The sequence below is a fragment of the Sinohyriopsis cumingii genome, chromosome 12 (genome assembly GCF_028554795.1).
Source record: "Sinohyriopsis cumingii isolate HCF-2022 chromosome 12, ASM2855479v2, whole genome shotgun sequence".
NCBI classification, from domain to species: domain Eukaryota; kingdom Metazoa; phylum Mollusca; class Bivalvia; order Unionida; family Unionidae; genus Sinohyriopsis; species Sinohyriopsis cumingii.
This window is the reverse complement of record NC_142972.1, coordinates 51831011-51854130: the sequence shown is the minus strand read 5'-3', so window position 1 is coordinate 51854130 and position 23120 is coordinate 51831011. Positions and strand designations below refer to the sequence as shown.

The window sequence follows — 23120 nt, the reverse complement described above, 5'->3', positions numbered from 1 at the left end:
CGAGAACGATTAGAAGCAATTAAAAAATTTCTTCCTGTCAGAGACTCATTTAGAAAAAATCTACAAGGGCAGCAAGAAGTACAAGTTGAGTACGAAGAAGAAACTAAAAAACTGTTTAAACCCGTCACTGCAGCTACTGAAAAGGTTACAGCTGTCATCAAAGAAGATCTTCTTCCGGTATCAAAACAAACAGCAGAACAAACTGAAAAAATAGCAAGAAGAACTAAACAGACAAAGAAGATTTTACGAGATCTTCCACCTGGCATAGCCAGGGAAATAGTTGCGGCTCAACCTCCACCTGTTGGTGAGGAAATACTTGAAAATATTGGAAAACTTCGTACTGAAGTCGCCGACGTGCAAAAAGAACATGCACTTGAACCCGAACTAGTAGAAAAAAACTTAGAATTGATTGCAAAATTTAGGAAAGGGGTTGTTGAAGAAATTAGAAATACTAAAAGAGAAAAATTACCCGAAGCAATATTAAATATTATATTTAATAAATCTAGTATTTTAAAACCCCATTATGAAAAAGTAAATGATGATGATCTTATTAAATATATATATCGCGTATATTACAACAAAAAACAAGCTAGAGGTCAAGAATATGAAATTATTAATGAAGAAGTAAAAAGACTTTATAGAGAGAGACTGAAACAACTAAAACAAGAACAACTCGCCCAGTATCAACTTCCTCCACCTTTACAACAAATAGAACAACAGCAATTGATGTTAAAACCATCTAGAAAGAAAAGGAAGCAGATGGCAAAGGAAATGAAGCGAAAAGCAGAAGAAAAATGGAAACAAGAAGAAGAAATATTTAGAGATATAGAAACTAAACAACAGGAGAAATTACGTTCACTGGGTAAAGAAAGAGATCCTGACGATGATCCTCCAAGCGCTGTAGGAAGTGGGTTCCTGACTACATCAGAAGGAAATAATTTTATTTGTCCTGATAATATCCTCAATGACGTGTCACGGTTAGAAGTTCTCATAGGAGGAAAACGTGCCGGAAATAATTCACCAGAAATATTTAATGAAGCAGCTGATATTTGTCGGCGATTATTTCAAGGTGGTATCATGGATATCGGAGTTTACCGAGAACTTATCGATGAACTTGTTGATGACTAATTGTTAGATAAATGGTAAATTAAAAAAGATGATCATACATAATAATCATCGTAAACCTGTACAGGTCAGAGCGGTGAACTCACGATTACCAATCTACAGAGCTACTTACGGAGATGGACTTGGTGATGTTGTGCGGAGATTATTCACAAGGATAGCTCCAAAAGCAGCACCCGTTGCAAAACAAATATCGATGAAAGCTATCGATATTGTTCGTGAAAAAGCTCCTGGAGTAATCGTCAATGTTGCTGGTAAGGCGTTTTCGGCAATCAAAGAAAGACTAGCACGATTATTGCGACGAAAACAACAACCACCAGTGAAACTGGCAAGTACTGAAATTATGCCCGCAGACGTAAGTAAAATAATAAATCAGGCTGCAAATCAAAAACTAGCGGAATTATCTGAAGAGGCAGAAAGAAATATAACACCAAATTTGATAGATCAAAGACTCAGTGAATCAGGAAATAATATTTCAAGCATGATATCAGGAAGTGGAGTGTCCAAACCCGGTTTTCGTGTTAGACGAAAATAATTATAATAAAATGTTTAAACGTGAATCCGATGAAGCATTTGATATGGAGGCACCTGTCCTTAAAGATGAATCGATACGTGATTATCAGTTTTATTCTTATGAGGCACGAATACCAGATCAACGTGGAAGAATTGAACTACAAGTTCATGATACAAGTAGATACTTTTTACCCGCTAAGGCTTTTCTTGAGGTAGAAGGTACAATTATAAAAACGGATGATACTAATTACGGAGGTGCAGTAAAAGTTGGTTTTGTCAACAATGGGATTATGGCGTTGTTTGATAGCGCCACTTATATGATCGATGGAACAAATATTGAATCGATTCAGAAAGATGTAGACGTTGCTACAACAATAATAGGATTAGCAAGATATTCTGACGATTTTACAAGATCAGCAGGTCCTACAATGATGTTTGTGAAAGATAACTCCAATCACCCTGAAAGCGATCCGTATAATATAAGACGACCAAGAAATTTTGCCAATAACGCTGATGCTGATGTGGCCCCAGTGGTTCGTGGTTCTAGCGAAAATTTCAACTTGGGATTTGCAGCACGTAGAAGTATATTGATAGGAGACAATAGAAGATTTTCATGTGCAATTCCACTATCGCATATTTTTGGATTTTGTAGAAATTTTAGAAAGGTTATTTTTGGAGCTAGACACACGGTTGTTCTTGTGCGAAAAGGTGATGATAACGATGCTCTGTGGAGACCTCTTGGTGATGCTGGTAAAGTAACATTGTCTAAACTTTCACTGTGGATGCCGGTAATGACTCCAACGATCGCAGTAGAACAAAAATTAATTTCTTTCATGGACACTGGAGGTAAATCCCTATTGTCATGGTTAACAACAAGCACAGATAGTATGCAAACTAACGTTAACGGTCAGTTCACATGGCATATAGCATCACAACAGGGTGTTTCTGCACCGCGACATATTTTTGTTGCGTTTCAGGAAACTAATCGATTAGGCTCACAAGTTCACTCTCATATGATATTTGATAAACTAGGTATCACAGATATTTCTTTACAGATAAACGGACAACAAGAACCAACAGAAAATATACAACTATATTATGAACAGAATCGTATAGGACGTGCATATCATCGTTTAATGTCATTCATGGGACGTGATCAAAATGTTGATACCGGTTTGCAAATATCACAATATGATTTCAGAACTTTGTATCCGATTTATTATTTTTCACTGGAACATCTTGATCTATCAAAACAATCTGTCGTTGATGTACGTCTTAAAGCAACATTGAATACAGGTGGTGCTAATTATAGAGCAATCGCGGTCATACTCAGCGATAAAGCCATGTTACTTGAAGGTGGTAGTGGTCGAATGAGAGTCGTTGATGCACCAGTGGAAAATCTTTAATTATTCAGAAAAATATTATTTATATAAAAATGTCGTATAGTCATGTTAATGTTACTCTGACTCCCGGTCAGGTCAAAAAGCTTCAATCAAAAACCACCAGCAAATGCGGAACTAAAATATCACTAAAACGAGATCAGATGGGTGGTGGTCCAAACAAGTTATCGTTGACAAATAATCAGATTAAACATTTCAATAAAGCCCTAGAATCAAAAACTGGAGTTCAATTACGTCTTTCTCCGAGCGCCATCAAAGACATGGTTAAAACTGGTGGTATATTTCCACTTCTTGCGGCTATTCCTGCGTTAATAGCTGCTGCCGCTCCAGCCGTAGCAAAAGCAGCCGCGTTAGGTGCTGTTGGAACAGCTGCCAGAATGGCTCTAAAGAAAGCAACAGGAAATGGGTACAAAAAAAGGGACGCGGTCTAAGATTACCGGGATCTCGCTGGGGAAGCGGTCTGAGGCTCCCACGTTAGATGTTCCAGCATCAAATTTTGATTTTCTTGATGCTGCTAAACGATTAAAAATAAAAGCCTTTAGAGGTGTTTTTATGCGAGATCAATTACCAAAACAACCAAACAAACTCGAAACAGGTATTATTAATCTCGACAAACGTTCCGGACCCGGTACTCATTGGGTATCATACGCGGTTGATCCACGTGGAATCGTTTATTTTGATTCATACGGGTTAGCTCCACCCGTTGAATTTATCAAGTACGTCGCACCACATCACGCAAGAACCTCTGGTTGTAAAGTTTGGTATTCAACGCTACCCACACAAACAATGACAGATCCGCCAATATGCGGCCGTGAGGTAATTAATGTACTCGACGCTATATCAAAATCATCCAAACCTCCACATAAAGTTGTGCATGATTATACAAGCAACCGATTCGTTGCGCGTAAAGCGTTTTAAATAGATCTTGGATCTTATGTAATGGTTGATATTTACGGAAGAAGATCTTCCCGCGTTAAGAGAAAATCCGGCGATGCTGATCGGTTGAAGTATGCGACCAAAGATGAACTCGCTGATATCACGAATCTTGGTGGAGTTGATCCAGATGAGGTCGTTATTTTTCAAGATCGATATGGTAAACTAAAAACGAGCAATATCAGATGGAATGATATAGTTCGACGAGTACTCGGTGCAGTTACAGATAATAATCCCGTGTTTACTGACAGCGGCAGAATCAGAGATTCAAGTGTATCATTTACAACCATCAGAGATGAAATTGCAAGAAGCGTTGCTAATCGCGTGAAAAATACCGGTGACACAATGACGGGTGAACTCAGCATGAACGGGAATAAAATAGTAGTTTTAAGAGATCCAACATCCGACGAAGATGCAGCAACAAAAAAATACGTCGACAACGTAGATGGTAAATTATCCACGTTGCGGGCCGAGTATGACGTTCACGTGGGCGCTTTTGCAAGATTTCGCCGAAACCATCAAAGAACCGCAGAAGAATTCTTCGGCACCCCGCACTCCGTTGACATGAAACTTTCTGATATCAAGACGAACATCGACACAACTAAAAAAACACTTGAAGACATCGTAGCGGGGATTCCTGATATCGTTAATAAAACCAGTCTGATTAAAATTCCCGACGGGGTTACCCCCGCTAATATCACAAACATCGTATACACGGTATCAGCGGGACTTTCAACATGGTCGCAGCAAAATAAAACTATCAAATATACCGCAACAGTCACAGGCTCAACAAGGATATATTTTATATACATTTACACCACAAGTCCCCCCTGGAAGTTTAATCGTGCAAGAACCAACTAATCCTGTGCATCTGCGGTGTCACAATAATATGTTAACACGAATAAATTTTAAGCTCACAGACCACCTTAATCGCTTAATTGACATGCGTGGAGAAGAGCTTGTGATAAATCTGTATGTGAAATCTTAATTAATCCAGTAAATGTTATATAATGTACCAGCACGTGACTGTTTTTTATACACTTGAAAAACGCCATCAGAACAGTGTTTTCAAAACACAGAGTAATTTAGCGTTAATTTAGTTATTGATGAATACGGAAGCGAGAACAGTTAGATGAACTCCGCCGAGATCATCTGTAGAGAGATCAGATTCTATATTATACACACTCCTGTATTAAACTCGATCAACTTAAAAAATAATATTTCAGAATAAATAAATATAATCACTGATGGGATAAATTAATCAATTTTGTACAATCTGATGGGGTGGTTGGTACTGAAAATTATACAAATCAATCAGTGTGCTAATTCTGATGGGGTAATTGGTACTGAAAATTATACAAATAAATCAGTTTGCTAATTCTGATGGGGTAATTGGTACTGAAAATTATACAAATTAATCAGTTTTCCAAAAAATACTACAAAAAAATATTGTATTATTATTCTGAAATATTTTTATTATTATTCTGAAATATTTTATTTTTTTTGTGAATCAATCTGATGGGGTGGTTGCTACTCAAAAGTATACAAATTAATTAGTGTGCTAATTCTGATGGGGTGATTGCCACTTAAAAGTATACAAATCAATCAGTTTGCTAATTCTGATGGGGTGGTTGGTACTTAAAAGTATAGAAATCAATCAGTTTTCCAAAAAATATTTGTAAATTAATTCTGATGTGATATACAGTGAGGGAAATTATACTACTACTCATTCGTTACCCGCTGACATAATTTTTCTGGGATTGTTTTTTGTGTTTCGTATTCGCTGGATAATTCCGACCTGATCTTTTCTATTGCAACAGAAAGAGGAATAAATTCATTTACTTGATCATCGTTCACCATAGCCAGTGACTGAAACATAGCTGCCTGAATCCGCTTTATGAACTTATATTGAGATGATAGAACATACTTATTTTCATTTTTAAGTTCTTCTAACGTTTCAAAATCAGATATTATTTTTTCAGGATTTAGTTCATCAGATATATTAATTCCGTTTTCTTCTAGTTTTTTAATAGCAGAAATAATGTCTTTGATATTTTCATGGTTCATTATATAATATGTAAATCTTTAAAATAAAAAAAAAATTATCCCTGAGTCTTTGGCGAGTTCAAAGTACAGGTACATGAAACACTACCCGCTATGAGAGCCCCTAACCCGTCAAACAACGGTCTAGAGGCCCAAGAGGGTGTGTTTGGTGAAGATATACAATGAAATGGATATATACAATGAAATGGATGTATACAATGAAATAGATATATACAATGAAATGGGTATGTACAATGAAATGGGTATATACAATGAATGAATGACAACACAAACATATATTATGAAACGAGTTTTTTAGCAAGTTCATTAAGTATCAATGAAATGGGTATGTACAATGAAATGGGTATGTACAATGAATGAAGGACATTACAAACACATATTATGAAACGAGTTTTTTAGCAAGTTCATTAAGTATGAAATGAAATATATACAATGAATAATTGAATAAAGGACGGCACAAACATATACGCTCAGCAAAAACCCACCCACAATAATCAAGCCCGTGGGTGATACGAAAATATGTATCAACCACCGGTTGATACGTGATTGAGTTTTGCTGAGCGGGGGGATCTGGCGGAGCCCCCAATTATTATAAAAATCGCAATTATGCGCAAACCACCGACATGTTGTCAGCCATGGGGATTCGATCCTGGACCGCGAGCGTCACAGTCCAATACGATACCGATTGAGCTATCAAATCTTGTTACAAACATATGTTTCGGAAGTTAATATATAGCTAATAATCATTGAAAAGGAACTAATTTCGAATAATACAATTCTGAATTCAAGAAACACGTTTATATGATATATTTTCACCAAACAAAAGCTAAATTAAGGAATTTCCTATTTACTATACCACGCCATGTGTGATAGAACATCCGGTCTAGATCATCTAATTGCTAGACCCCCCCCCCATGACTGGTCAAAGGGAGTTTACTCGATAAATAAATAATCACACATGCATACACAATCTCGCATTATATTTCTGCACTGAACAAGGAAAATGCAACTGATTTTAATTCCAAACACTATCGTGGACCTATGAGTCAGTACATTGTACATTGGATCTAAAATTAACCCGCCACACGATACAGACTAGACGCTGGATTCTGCACTCAGTAGGCTGGAATATACATGTCGGTTTTCTGTAGGTTAGATGTAATGTCTATGTGTTGCGCTGTTCTAATAGGTCAGAAAAATACACGAACTGTATATTTTTGTAAGTTAGAAATTTGTAATGCATACTGTTCAACTTGCTCCACCAGGCATCACAGACCTTGGATGTTGTATATGATTATGACCATATACCGAGGATCATAAAATTACCTCCCTTTCATGAGTCAAAAAATAAGTAGTATAATAATGACAATTTCTGACCCCCCCCCCAAAAATAAATATAATTCGAGGTGGTGATGATAGTTAACAATACTGAAAGGTGATTTTCTGCTTATATTTTTTTGAGAAAGCGGTTTTATATATATTTTCTGCTACTTTTTGCACTGAACGTGGATTAATATTAAAGTATTTCGCAGCAGAACATATCGAAAGAAATATAATTACTTCGCCAGTTTCTGTGTTTGTGGAATTTACCGCCCTCTTTCCGATTGTTTTACATCTTCCAGTATTACCACACGCAGAGTTCACGCTTTGTGTGACAACACGAAGGTTGGATAAGGAGTTGTTCTGAGGGTCCCCGTCAACATAATCAATAACAAGATCATCTTTGATCACTCCGAAGAAACACTCATACGTGAATCGATGACACAGATATCTTTTCTTCCCAACTGTAAATCTAAGATAGCCAGTATTAGAAACAACGCCAACCGGTCTCTTCAACCTGCAGTGTCTGATGACACCATAACGATCCGATTCATAGTTTGTTATTGTGGGATGTGGGACAAATATATTTTGCTCCATATATGCAATAATATTATTTGTTCAAATCATTGTTTGTCTGAAATCTTGATATATAATCCTCCACGGATTTTATAGCGTTTTCACTATTATTAATTTTTTTTGTCATAATATCTTTTAAGTTCTCTGAACCGTTTTCCACCGCACTTTCCACATAATCCTGTTTTTCCTCGCACTCCAATACCAATCGCAGACACGGTATTGGTCCTAGACTTCCTCGTCGTATACTTTGTAAGTGCATCCAACAAAATTCCTTTCTGCAGGATTTGTTGCATCGATTTACTGAGCCGATCATCAACCATTTGCATTGAGACATTGTATATATATAATTGTCTTTATTTAAATATTTGTTTTAATTATATGAATGAGTTTGAGAGATTATCCCAAACTAGGCCTGTTAAATATAAATTCAACCTCGACAGACTATCTTCTGATTTACCAGTACGAGATTTGGTTGATCCGAAAAATAAAAGTTTGATCAATAAAATTCACGACGCCAAGAAAGAATTTTACACGGATGGTGCATCTCATACATGGTCAACGTTCAAGATTATACGCAATACTGTCAAGGACGCCACAATGAATGACAAGCGAGCGGCAACTATCATTAACTACATCGCTGAGTATGAGGGCAATCAAAAATATTTCTTCAGAGTAAAATTTATTGTATTAACAGAAACAGGTAGTTGGATTATCCGTGACAAATATGATCCTGTCCTTGGCAATAATAAAATCGCCATAATAAGTAAAAATTCCAGACCGGGTCTATTGACGGGTATTGACAAACCGTATTATGAGCGAGCGCGGTTATTTATGGAATCTATGAGATAAATAAAAAAAACAACGTTGATAAACTGACACCCATGAAATTTTCAAGGTTAAATTGTGTAGCCGAGCGAGTAATAGAACACTTTACAAACGCGATGCGTGGAAATGGATTAACTGATTTAAGACGTAAAATAATAAACTCGTGGGCTGATTCAGTTAAGGATACCGGTGATACAATAAAAGATGTTGCTGAGTTAGGAAAAATATTAAAATTTCCAATAACCGTAGCGACAATAACGGGAGAAGTACTATACGAATCGAAATATAAATCGAAAGGAGCTCCAATAAATATTATTGATCATAACGCGCACGCATGGACCAGCGCAGTAACAATATTTCCACGTGGTCGAACTATTAGATTTTACCCACCCACCCCCGATATTTCTGGGGCAGATATGTTTGATTTTATCAACGAAATAAGTAAAAACGATCCTGTATCGGTATGGTTATTTAAAAGTAATTAGGAAGGTGGATTTGATCAGTTTGTTAGACCATACGGTGAAATATATCGAACAGAATCTCTCCACGACGAGATGAAAAATCTCGCGGAGAAGTTTTTAGAGTGCAAGCACTCCGCTGATAATACTGACAAATTACTAACTAATTGCTTTACCGTTCCATCTGTTGTGGCTCATTTCGCTAGAGAAAAAAATTCATCGAAACCAACACGATTTGATTTACTCGAGGATGTACGCGCAAGTTGCGTCGAATACGGACATGGCGGATTGTGGAATACCAAGTATAATTACAACGATGTTATTTCGGTTGATATGGTTGCATGTTATCCAGGAAGTTTTCTAGGATACGGAGATTGTTCTGTATACTTTAAAAGATTCGGTCACCCTACAAACGAGATGACGCGAGTGGCAATTAATGGACCATTACCTGATTTTGATCTGACTGGATTCGCTTGTGTTGAATCATTCGAGCTTAAGGAAAATCTTCACAAGATTTGTTATGTTTGGTTTGGCAGACATTTTTGTGAAAAACTTTGGGCGCCTATAGTTTTATTACGATATATGCTAGATTGTGCGATACTGACATCGTTGGTGGTTAGTGAGGCAATTATATCATATCACGCACAGACCGAAGTTTGGTTGCCCATGCCAGATTCTATCAGTGTTGATGAAGTTATTAGCGAGTTTAAGGAAAAATGTCCTGATGTTTCCGAAGATGATATTATCAAAGAAGCTCCTAAAATTCTCGAGATTAAACTCAAAACCGCAAAAGATCTCGGTAGAAAAATTATAGGTAAATTTACTCAGGGTGGTGCATATGTTCATAAAAGACATCACACACGATTAATTTTAGATGATGCCGAGTACGATTTTATAATTGCTGATACAACAGCGAGAAATATATTTGTAAATCGAGAAAGTGTTTATTTATCCGACGGAACAAAATTGGGTACGATCGTTAGTTACATAAATGATATCTCCCCACAGTATACTCATCTAATCTTCCATGTTGGCTTATGTTTCTATAAATTTATTATCGATGATTAATAGATTTCCTGAGACCGCAGTCAGAGTCGCAACAGATTCGTTTTATATTTCGAGTAAATATTTAGAGTCTGTTATGAAATTTACAAGTAATGATGAACGATGGAGTTCGTGGAGAATAAAAAAGGAAATATTATACAATTATACAGAATCAGCAGATGTTCCGATGAGACATTTTTATCGTAAGTGTAATAAAATATCAGAAATGTCGAAAGCGCCATCGTTGAGTGATCCAATAACTAGATATAAGACAGTATATCTCAATGGACCTGGTGGATGCGGCAAGACGACTTGAGCGATTAATGTTTTTAGAAATTCAGATATGATCGTGCTGACACCCACACATAGACTTGCACGCGAGATGAAACAGCGGCAAGTACAATCGTGCACGTATCATAGTTTCTTTCGATGGCGCGGGGATACATGGACTCCTGAACGAATGGGAGAAAAATATATACCTAAAATAATTATTTGGGACGAGATATGTACGGTGTCATTGGATACATTAAAAATGTTTCTTGATTGGTTGTTGACGAAAAATAACGCTATAATAATGTGTGGCGATCATGGTCAACCTCCGCCCTTTGTTGGACCATCTCCACATGATTTGTTAAAAAATTTTGTTGATTATTACGAAGAAATAGATGATGATCATAGAGCTCTCGATGCAAATTTAAAGAAATTTAAAAAATTAATCAGATTACAATCAAACCAAATTCAGTGTGAAATAATACGCGGAGTAATCTCAGAGACCTCAATGAGTGATTTTTTGAATTTATGGAGACCCAACGATTTGATCGTAGCAAGCAGAAAAATAATCAGAGACGATTGACAACAGCAGTTGTTTCAGCTGCATAAAGAAAAATATTCAGAATTACCCGTACCGTTGTGTTATAGACCATCAGATACACGAAAACAGAATATTAATGTTGATATTCCAGGACAGACTGAGAAACAAAATCTCGTATTAAATGATATTGTCGCTGTTGATATCAGTGTGGTCGAAGATGCATTACGCGCTGACAAATCTCCATGGGTGTTGGGATACGCTATGACGATACACTCGTCTCAGGGATTAACTATTTCTGACATACGAGTCTGGATTGTAGACGATCACATCGAGTGGTCAAATTTAGTCTATTTAGCGGTATCGAGGGACAGAAATATAACTCAATTACGTAGAATTATAATTCCTGAAATCGTTAATAAATTCAACGTCATTGATGATGATATAATAAGAAAAAAATTAATCGGATACAAACAATCTGATAAAAAAAATAAGCGCGACTTTCATCTTGATGTTGAATTTATTATTGAGTTAAAACAGCAGCAGAATAATCATTGCACAAGTTGCAATTGTATAATGCTGTGGAGGTATTCGAGTAATGATTCAAGACAATTTACCGTAGACAGAAAAGATAATAGTCGCGGTCATACACGAGAAAATACCATGTTGACCTGTCTTGAGTGTAATCGACGTAGAGGCGCCAGCGCCTTGGGTGCTGCCACTAGTGCTAGTTAAGAGATCGCGGTGGTAGTTGTGTATCCGTGGGAATTATTTGTAGTTGTTCACGTACAAATCCACGTTGAGGAGCAGCCGAATCTAATCTGTAGATTGCAGGTCTACCTGGCGATCTTGTCACGGTGGATATTTTGTGTGTGGTAACACTCCAAATAGGATCAGTCGCTCTCGCGCTACCATCTGCAAGTTCACTCGGTTCATATAAATATCTAACTGTAATATCACCCAATATTTTTTGTTTTTCAGTACCTTTTCGTTGTGATTGTATATTTTTTTGTGACTGCGCTAATGGGTTTCATGTTGGTTGTTCGTGTGATCTCGCTATTTTAATGCAGCTATCACGCTTGGTAATCTTGCAACCCATTCGCGAGATCTTTTATCTTGAATAAATTCCTTCGCGTATTGATATCCAAATAACCGCTCAGCAAGTGTTCGATTAAATCGCTCAACAATTGCCTGATCACTGTGAATTGCAGTATTTTGGTATTATGTCGTTTCATCAACGATGATACTGGACCAAGAAATTCCTTACCAGGATCAACTTGTAGCATCGTAGACCACAAAGTGGTCCACCACCTCGTTGATAAATTCGTTCAAACGCATCGGCTACTTCAGATGATGTTTTCGTTGATAGCGGCTCTGCCTCTTTATATCTACTTGCAACATCAACTACAGTTAACGCGTACTTGTACGTTTTTCCACGCACAGTATCATGTGGTAAAAACAGAATATCTGCTTGATGAACTTCATTAGGAACACTAACATCGAAATACGCGTACTGAATTCGTTTCGGTGGTGGTAGATAAATTTGCCATATTGCCTGTTTGGATAACCACGCGCTAGCAGTAGAATGTTTAACCGCTGCTGCATCAGCGAGTTTACCAATTGCTGCTTTGCCTCTCCAATATCCTCTTGGTGAATAATAAACTAATTCCATTAATAATTACCAGCCCCAAACGCTAATTTACCTTTCATCGCGGACCTTACTAACCAATTAGCTAATGATTCTCTGATATTTTTATTTTTTATGGAATTTAATGCGTGAATTAATTTCACGTCTGCAATATGTCTGTCTTGTAGATTTTTACTTTTATAAGCTACATCATGAATATGACAAGCTCGATCAATAGCGTTTACTGGTTCCTCGCCTGGTTTTGGTTGATCCTGATTATCGAACCTGATATCGAGTCGAGTACCAGAACCGCAATAATTATATCCTTGTAGATGTTTTTCTCCTGGGTATTTAGCCCATGGAGTACCCGGAAACTTTGACATCAAATTAGCAATATCACCACCGCGCTTATTAGGTAAAAACGAAAATTTCTTTCTACCGCACACAGAACAGTTTCCACCATACGCTATTTTTTTATTTTTTGTTATAACTGTAGCTAAATCAGTAGTTGGAGTTTTAACTCTACAGCGTAAACAATATAAATTCATGTTATAATATATATGGATATAATTGATTTCTCAGCAACTCGGCAGCGAGAACCTGTTAAGCATCATCCTGCGCTACCGAATTCCATCAGAATGATTATCATAGGACCATCTGGATCGGGTAAGACGCAGTTATTACTTAATCTGATAATGAGATGGTTGAAATGGGATAAGTTGTATTTGGTAGCACCATCCGCTGATGATCAACGATGTTATGAAGTATTAAAAGATTTTAACGAAAATGCAAGATTACTGGACGAAGATAATGATGTTATAGAGTTTATAACAGATATTGATGAAGCACCGTCCGTTGATGTTTTAGACGGATTTATTAATAATTTAGTTGTGTATGATGATGTGATGCTGGATAAACAATCAAATCCGGCCAGGATATTTTCTCGCGGCAGACATAAAAACACAGATGTTATCTATGTTACTCAGCGATATACACAAATACCAAAAGTAATCAGGGACAACTGTAATATTTTAGTTGTGTTTAATGGCGTAGACACACACACACGCTGCGAAATATTCATCAAACTTGGTGCAGCGGTGACATGGATATAATTAAATTCAGAAATTTCTTTTCATGAGCGCAAGCTACTCCGCATGGATTTATAACAATAAATTTACATGATCCTAGAACAAGATATCGTGTGGGTCTTGATAAAATATTTGAATAAATTAATAAATTTAATTAAACAGATATCATTCATATAATGAACAACTGTGCGTGGTTAATTCAAGGAACAACAGATAAATGCAACAAAAGGTGTCGTGGAGAATATTGTAAAAAACATAATTATATTTTAAAGAAAAATCCTCATGCTGGTTCACGAAGATGTGTTGGATGTAACAACGGCGTTAGAGGATTATATCAGATTTGCAAAAATTGCGGTGGAGATCGATACAAAAGTCTGATGAACTATTACAGAAAAAGAAAGAACATAAATCCAAAAATAGAAAAACCACCATCAGAACTTGAATATTACTTGAAGAACAAAACAAAAGATTCCCATGATTCAGATGAAGATTCCCAAGATTGATAGCAGCAGAGAGGGTTCGTCTACAATCTTGTTTGGGACAAACAATAATCGTAGACGTGGTATTGACCTCTATGAAGGGTCACTATTCTTTTTGGTCTAAACACAAGGGTGACCATTCCCTTAAGTGGTCTGTTCACCCTCTCTGCTACTAAACGGGATACCAAGCCAAAATGGTTCCCTGGATAAGAGGCAATAGTGGTAGCCCTTAGAATGGATTTTTAAGCAAAAGTTCCCCCGTTTTTCTTCTGCTTCTTTACATTTCTCCGCAGTCTTTTTTTCTCTCAGGTAATTTCGGGGAAATGGTAGCTGTGTAGCGTAGAAACGTAGTTAGCTGATTCTATTAGCTGCTGGATTGGGTAGTTCTTGTAGGCGTCTCGATAGAATTATGTAAGGATTCTGACACTATAGTGCCACTCGGTATTCATTTATTTTTGGTTTTATTTATGTTAGGTGTTTCAAGAGCGCGTTGCATGCTTATTTGTAACCGACTGAGGCAAGGGAGGAAGTGACCAGGAAGGCAGGCAACCATCTGCAGGCAGGAGTCCGCTCGTTCCAGGGTTTTGGTCTAAATGGATGTACTTGCCCGAATTTTGAGTTTTGGTTCTTGTGTCCGAAATTGTTCTAAAGATGAGCTAGGTTGGAGTGGATGGAAAACTACGTACAGCTTCAGTGTTAGTATGGTCTGTATCACAGAAGTAGGCCGCATTATTACCTTGGCTGTCTTTCATGTTAGGACTAATTAGAGAGCCGATAGAAGATTTTTTGATAAATATTATTTTTGTTGATTTTTAGGATATATTTGGGATTTAAGAAGATGGGAACTTTTGCTGTGTATTCAGGTCCCTAGGGACGTATCAAAAGCGCCCGTCAGTCTATGTATATTAATCTGGTTTTAGAGAGTATTTGGGTTTGTTATGTATGTTTTACAGGTTGTTTTTTTAAGCTAGAGGTACACGCTTGCTGAGTACTCAGTCCCCCAGGACATGTCAAGGGTGCCCATCTGCAAGTGGAAATTTATTTGTAAGTGAGGTCGGGTTGTTTATGTTATGTTTTTAGGGTGTTTTTTTTTTTATTTTTCTTTTAGCTTGGATATGTCTAGGAATTTAAGTATGTTTTGGTATGTCAGTTTTATGTTGGAGTTGTTATGTTTAAGGAAATCTGGGTAAGTGGTAGGGAATCCAATTTTTTTTCGGGGGGTGGGGGAGTGGGGATTTTTGAAATTCCATTCTAGCTACCTGATATTTTGAGCAGCTACTGAATATATGTGGCATGTCTTCTATGGTTTTGCAGTGATAGCAATTGATATTAGCAGGCTTGGGTCCTAGATGTTTGCCAAAACAACCTGTTAATTATGTTTGGTTTTTTTCGGTTACGATGCGATTTATACTTTTTGGGTCCAGGCTGTTCACTTTGGGTGGTTTGATTAACCTATTGGTTTCTTCTATAATGGAGTAGAGTATCCTGCCTTTGGTAGTGGAGTTCCAGTGCTCCTGCCATTTCTGGTTAATATAGTTTCTTGTTATGCTTTGGGCTTCTGTTATGTTATACATGAGTGGAGCAGGGTTAGGATTCCCCAACATATTTTCTGCGACTTAGTCGGCTGGCTCATAACCAGGGATTCTTATATGCGAGGGTATCCACACGAATTCGACTATCTGATCCGTTGCGGATAATTCCTTAAGCATATAGAAAGCTCTAGCCAAGAATTGTTTTCTTGATTTGGTGCTGTGTGATTTGATGGATTATATTACACTAAGTGAGTCACTGATGATAACTGCTTTTGGAAATTGTTTGGTCTTTAATCCATTTTAATGATTCTGTTATTGCCCAGAACTCTGTGGTGAAAGTAGAGCAGTGGCATGGTAATATGGATCCCATTTGTTTGTTGAATTCGGGAATAACCACTGCAGCTGCTGTTCTGTGGGTTCGGTTGTTTTGGATCCGTCAGTGAAAATGTTTACGAAGCCAGAGTAGGTGTGTTGTATTTCCATTGCTACGATGGTCTTGAGTTTAGATTCTTGTTCCAATTTGTTTCCATACTTGGTGACTCTAGTGTTGATCCTAGGGATACGGTTTGACCAAGGGGCGGGGTCAGGGGAGTGAGTGTATTCTTCTTGTAGAGCAAGGGTTGGCAGCTTTCTCCTTAGTTCTAGGATTTGTTTGCCACCTGGTGGGTTTGGAACTAGTTTGTTGCATTAGCTAATGGTTACTTTTGTAGGATGCTAGTCGGGGTGATTTGTTAATCGATTTTAGTCGGATGAGCATTTCCTGTTTTCTTATTTTTAATGGCAGTTCACCGGTGAGGGCTTGAAGTCCAATGATGTCGATGGTAGAGTGACAGTGCAAACAGATAATGCTTTCCTTTGGATGGTATCTAATTTGTTCAGTAATGTTTGTTTCGCTGAGTTGTAAACTTAGCATCCATAATCTAGCTTCGACCTTATAAGTGATTTATAGATGGTTAATAAGGTTTCTTGATTGGATCCCCAGGTGGTCCCTTTAAGATTTCTTAAGAGATTAATATCTTTATTGCAATTTTGAATTAGTTGTTCAATCTGGTGTTTCCAAGTTAGATGAATATCGAAGATTAAATAGATGCGCGCGCACACACACACACACACATGGATGTATTATATAATGTACATTTTATTACGATTTTTTCTCTCTCCAAAGAATGAAATATGTCAATAAAATAATGGTGCACAAAATACCTATAATGCGTTAGTACAATGTGCATTGTCTCCCTTTTGCTGTAGCGAGGTTGAGACAAGTCACATGACCTTTCAGCACTCTATGTATGAAACCGGAAGGAAAATGAACATTGTTTGGTTGTTGCCGCTTGAATACACAAATATAATAAAGGATTGATTTCATGACGATGTAGCCAATGCTGCAATTATTGAAGATCTATCAAGTGTAAGCGTCTAAATTTGCATGGCAAAAGGTAAATTTAAGATTATTTAGACTATTTATCTAGAGTTTATATGTTTACTTTGCAAAACCAGTACGATTTTTGGAGGTTGAAAGTTTAGTTCACAAGTAGCATGATAAGGAGGGTGGGCTAGGGTGTGGCGGGTGTGTATAACTATGATAGAAGATATTGGGTAGGTAGGTCCAAAGCAATGTATTTCTATCTCTCTGTCTCCAGGTACGAGTTTCATGCAGGATGTGAGACAAATGTAAATGGCAGTTTTGGAGACGTAAACCATGGTGTGGCAAGGTGCCATTTACATTCGTCATTATCAGCACAATTCGTTCAATAACTAATAAACAAAACATAGATGAACGTGTAGTTACCTTAAGGGTTTCAGATACGATTTGTAAAATATGGATCCACAAGTTCAAAATTTATTATTTAATTGTTTGGCAAGTTGTATTAATCTTGGATATTTTCACACATACATGCACTATTATGTTATACTGTATATATGCCAGATAGTAAGATTGTAAGTAGTGATACGAGCCTCTGTTCGTGTACACAGTATACATATATCTATAATGTTTTTTATGGTTATTTTTATTCACCACTTCATATATGTTGTAAACAGTGTCATACATTGACCCCATTATATATGATGTAAGATTGACCCTCATCTACATCTTGTATGTCAGGACTGTCATCCTAAATCATGGGACTATTTATAGGTAAAGAATGCCTGCTTGACATTGTTCTTGAAAAAGTGAGAATTTGCTTTTGATTAATCTTAATCTTAAATGTTTCATTAAATTAATTTACGAAACAATGAAACTACATAACTAGCTCCTGTTATACCATGTTCACCAAATAAAATCACTTTCCAGAGTCATCATTATTCCAGAGTTATCATTAATAGGGATTTTTTTTTGTAATGCCAAGCTCTTATATTTGTTGATTCTGAAATTGTGTCTTAGGTTGTTATATTAAAGTTGATTATATTAGAATCGTTCATTTTTACCGTAACATCCAGATTTTTTAAAACTATTCACTAGACTTTACAATGTCCTCAGTAATACTTTTTGGACTAAATTTTGGAATTATTGTGAATTCATTTGAGGACATTTTGGCACATAGGTACACTTGAGGTTATTGGCACATCAGCACATTCAGTATTGGAGTTTATTCTGAATACCACTGGAACTCTTTGGAACTCTGCATTTGGACTTTTGATAGAGCTTAATACTATTTGGAGTTTAATTTACATTACTGTAATTGTTTGTTAAATTTTAAATTTTTAGTCAAAGAAAATAAATTATTTGTTGAATTTTACAAAGCTTGTTGGTTTTTGCTCTTTTCTTTACATAGTATAAGACCATAGAGTCATAACAATAAATATGGTAAAATTTCAACCTAAACAGGGTCCATTGCTGGAATCAAGTTTTCAGGTGGTGTCCCCCCCCCTGCACACGTGACAAGTGCAAGTGGTAAAAAAGTAGTGAGAAGTTTAGTGTAGGCTAATTTAGAATATTTACAAGTTATTTAAAACATTTTACTAAATATTTCAGTCAAATGCCAAATTTTCAGTTTGAGTCAGTGAAATTGTTGTACAACTGTTAAAAAGATGGTAACCTAGAAAATTGGTTACCATTGACATACAGTATTTAAAATAAGATTGAACTTGTTTACTTTTACTTGTAATCAGTCCATAAGGCTCTTTGCAGTAGTATTTGCTCATGATTGGATAAAAGAAGACACAAGTGTTGATTTTGTATTTAGAATAATACATTTTTCTATAGCCTAAAAAGGGAAAAGGCATTCCCACTTTCTCTGTATATCTGGGTGAAATGACAGGCATGGCACAAGCAATTTTGTCTCAGTTGCCACCTAGTTTGGACCCTGTTAAAAGAATTTATAGGGAACAAATATTTCCACATCTGTGATTGAAACGGTTTGACACAACACAATATATATACCCTACTTCCTCTTGAAAACATTGCCCATGTCCACTGTGTATTACCAGTATGTTCATTTCTGGGTACAGTACAAGACTACATGCTAAACAGTACATTTCTTGGTAAAATAATTAATGCCAAAAAACATGCTTTGTTTTACATTTCCAAATTTGTAAATTTGCCGAGTTGACATAGTTATGGAATTTTACCATTAATTTAATGTATACCACTGGAAAATTGTAGCAACTGCAAAATAGTAAATTATATTGAAATCTCATGTCACACTTTCCAAATATGCAAACATTAAAGTTCAAGCTCTGCATTTTGTGTTCAAGATATTTATACTTAATGTTATAAGAGTAACAGTGGCATGATTCAGATTATGTCCGTTAGTTTTGCAGAGGAGAAGTTACAGTCTGAATTTATGCATCGGAGAATTTTCTCAACTTGTCTTGAAGCTAAATTTGGGCCAGTATCAAATACCAATCAGAACTTTAAACAAAAATTAATGTTATTTACTGACTTTGGGAGAACAATTACTACAATGAATATTGCAAAGGATCTAAAAAGTCAAAGTGACCAATGCTATGATTTACCCAGGAATCAAAGTATGTGGGCAGTATGAGTTCTCCTCAGTGATAATTTTTGCATATTTGGCAGAAATTGGAAAAAGTGAATGTAGACAGTTATAGCTGTGTGAAGTTCAAATGAGTCACTTTAAATGTCTGTTTTTGCATATTTACATGTCAGTTGAATAAATCAGTGATGATAAAGCTTGAAATATTAAACTTTACATCATTACATAAGTTCTTTAACCTAAAACTGCAACCTTCAAAATAGGTTTCAGTTAAAATTCAGCAACAGTGTCTCTTGTAGGATGAAATGATTCATTTTATTAGTACTAGATCTGGATACAACCACTCGATTACTTATAATTCCCTGCTGACTAGGCTACCAAAAAAATCAGTTTTTCACTCTTTTTTTCAAGCATCATGGGTAAGCAAAGTAATTTCAATGATATTAGTACCAGAATTGAGTACAGAGAATTCTTCCTAATTGTCCCCATTGTCATTAATGGGACAATTGACAAAAAAGTCAACATTTTACTTTGGCTATTAACGCTTTGGGTGGCCATTTGTCTGGTTTTTTACTGGACCAATTTTCAGCAAGCCAGTATATATCTTAACATGAATATTTTTGCATGTGTGCAATGGTGTGTCCAGTCAGTGACTACCCTATTAATGCAGTGTATAGAAACAAAGGGGATGGGGGTGGGAGGAATGACATGAAATAAGTGAAAGGCAAAGTGGACTTCACTTTTTGGTCCATTTTAGGCAGAATGACAGACTTTAGTATACCTGTTTTTACCTGAATTGCCCCCCTAGTGTGGATCCAGGACTATTGAATTATTTAAATGTTTCAGACTCTTTTATTTGTAATTTTTTATGAATTAACAGTGTTAGTGAATTTCAGATTCCCTTTTTTGACTCTTTTACAATTGAAAGCTCCCAGTTCCATGGATGCCAGGCCATGTTTTGAAAATTGTGAAAAAATCCCTTTGCATTTTAATGGGGAATACTAAAAGAGAGCTGTACAAGCATGTTTCAAGTCAAGGCTGCAGATTCATGCAGACTTTGCATTTAGCCAACAACAAAGACCTTTTAGTTTTGATTGCCTGAAAATCAAACATAGAAGTTCTATGATCTACAGACCAGTAAGATGGGAATGGACAGGGTGTCAACATGGACAGGGTGTCAGCCTGGACAGGGTGTCAACATAATGCAAGGGGGTAAATTTGAATCTTTATTAGTTTATTGCCCCTTTAAGCTTTATTTTTAAAATCTGAGTTGTATCATGGTTTAATTATGCAGTAAATCAGTTTTTAGAATTTTTTTATTGGTGTTATATGTACAGCATAATTGGATGTCAGTCATGTTGCAGTTGTTAATATATTGAGAGTCATAAACATGCTGTCCCCATATTTATTTTAAACACATTAGAGATAGTGTGATATTCTCCATCTATAATGGTCTGTTACCCACATCTCCTAATCTACTGGATTTTTAAGTGGTCTGTTACCACATCTCCTAATCTACTGGATTTTTAAGTGGTCTGTTACCACATCTCCTAATCTACTGGATTTTTAAGTGGTTTTTAATAGCACTTTTAATACATTATTGATAATAACATGCCATGGAAATGGGAGCTAACCTTTGCCATTGACATGCCATAGCAGCCAACCTGGGTTGGCCTGGGTGTGTAAACCACTGTGGGTTTGCACTGGATTTGTAATGGTGTACCATTCACAAAACTTTGTACATCCTGTGATAACCGTCTTTAGAATGGGATGTCATCCTTGGCTCATGCCTCATGTGTCTGTTTGAGAGGGTAAAAGATCATAGTACCCAATCTCAGTTGGAGAGAAATTGTCAAACATTTTTTCACCAAACTTTACATGCACAGTTATAGTTTGGAAGACATGTCTTCATTTCTCCTTCATTACAGTGCAGTAGTTGGAGTCGATAAATGCAGACCGGAATTTTCACAGAACCACACTATATTGAGAACAGCATAATTTACTGAACTGCAGTGTTGTGAGAATTATAACTTTCTGAAAAAAATGTGATTTGAAGTGGAAATAAAGACAATGTACTTCGCTCTAAAACATTGTTGTTTTTCTTCAACACATATTGTTTGTTATACATTGGTATGATTCTGGACATCTGGTCTGTCAGTAGTGGTACTACCTATTATCCAGAATCACATTATAAAGATGTGCATTATATCGGAGTATACTTTAGGACCTTTGCTGGTCACTGCCTGGGAAGAGCATGGGAAGAAAGGGGATGGGGAGAGTCCAAAATGCAATGAGAAGCATGGGATTTGTCATGCAGTTTCTCTAGGTCTATTCTTATGGTTAGTTGTAGTGGATTATATTTGTTCAGATGTATTTTAAGTCCTATTGTACAATGCATTAATATCCCATCAAGCCATTTAGGACTGAGTTACAACAAAATTCCTTACATAAGAAGGCGGATTCGGCTAATGTGGGTATGTGAGAAAGCATGCCAGTAGCTTCTCATGGGTCATTGGTTCTTTCCAGGGATTTCCCAGGTTCTTCGTCCACCATTAATACTGGCTGCCATGTATAGCCTTTTGTGTGCTGAAAAATGGCATTAAACCCTACAACAACAACAACATAAGAAGAACTGATATTCAGCATTTTGGTGTAAATCCATGAGGGATGATAATCTGATTGCTATTCATTACATTCCTTTTCAGTTTAGTGGCTCAGATTAACCTGATATTAGTATCGTTGGTTGATTTTAATGGCACTTTTATTACATTATTGGCTATAATGTGCTAAGGAAATGGAAGCTAAGTGCCTTTCCCAGACACTCACTGAGGCAGCTCTTCTGGGCTTTCATGGGCAGATATTGAACCCATGATCCTTTGATTACGAGTCCATAACTCTACCAAATGGGCTACGTAGCCTCCCCAACCTGATATAATCTTTTTATATGAAAACTCGTATGATTTAATGCACTAAAGATAAACAGTAGGTTCTATTTGAACAATGTGGCAGGCACAATAAGTATGATTACTAATTTCCAAATTCAATGATTATAATAATTTTGACTCACATAGCAGTCTTAAAGCAAGCAGTAATCAAGCAAACATACATGCATTCCTAGTGCTTAAAAAAATCAGTTTGTTTTAAAAGACTTTTCAAATTAAAAAACTACAGAAAAAATACATGGAAGGTTGAATAAATTTTGTTTGATCAGTAGGGATGTGTCTTGCAGTTTTATTCGTCTTGAATGATGATATTTGTTGTTTTAAATTCTTCCGAGTTGGATTATTTTTGAGGAAAAATTAAAAATAATCGTAGTTTTCAGAAACTTATTTCAGCTAAAGTTGGTTTAAATTATTTCTGTTTATAAATTTTGATCAGAAGGAAAATCATTTG

General features: G+C 36.3%; 2 protein-coding genes across 7 annotated transcripts in view; both read left to right on the top strand.

The window, feature by feature from the left end:
• LOC149786436 (tyrosine-protein phosphatase 10D-like) overlaps window positions 1–23120 on the top strand; it is a 405711-nt gene that overhangs the window by 153090 nt on the left and 229501 nt on the right. The gene's annotated exons all lie outside the window — the stretch shown is intronic.
• LOC149786437 (fibronectin type III domain-containing protein 1-like) overlaps window positions 17086–23120 on the top strand; it is an 81384-nt gene continuing 75349 nt past the window's right edge. The window contains exon 1 of one of the 2 annotated variants that reach the window (XM_089978208.1): window positions 17086–17197. Coding sequence is in view for 1 of the 2 variants with exons in the window: in XM_089978206.1 (XP_089834332.1) it covers window positions 17216–17225 (10 nt within the window). In the remaining variant the exon portion in view is untranslated. Of the gene's footprint in view, window positions 17226–23120 lie in introns of both variants that reach the window. The other variant, XM_089978206.1, reaches the window with a different exon arrangement.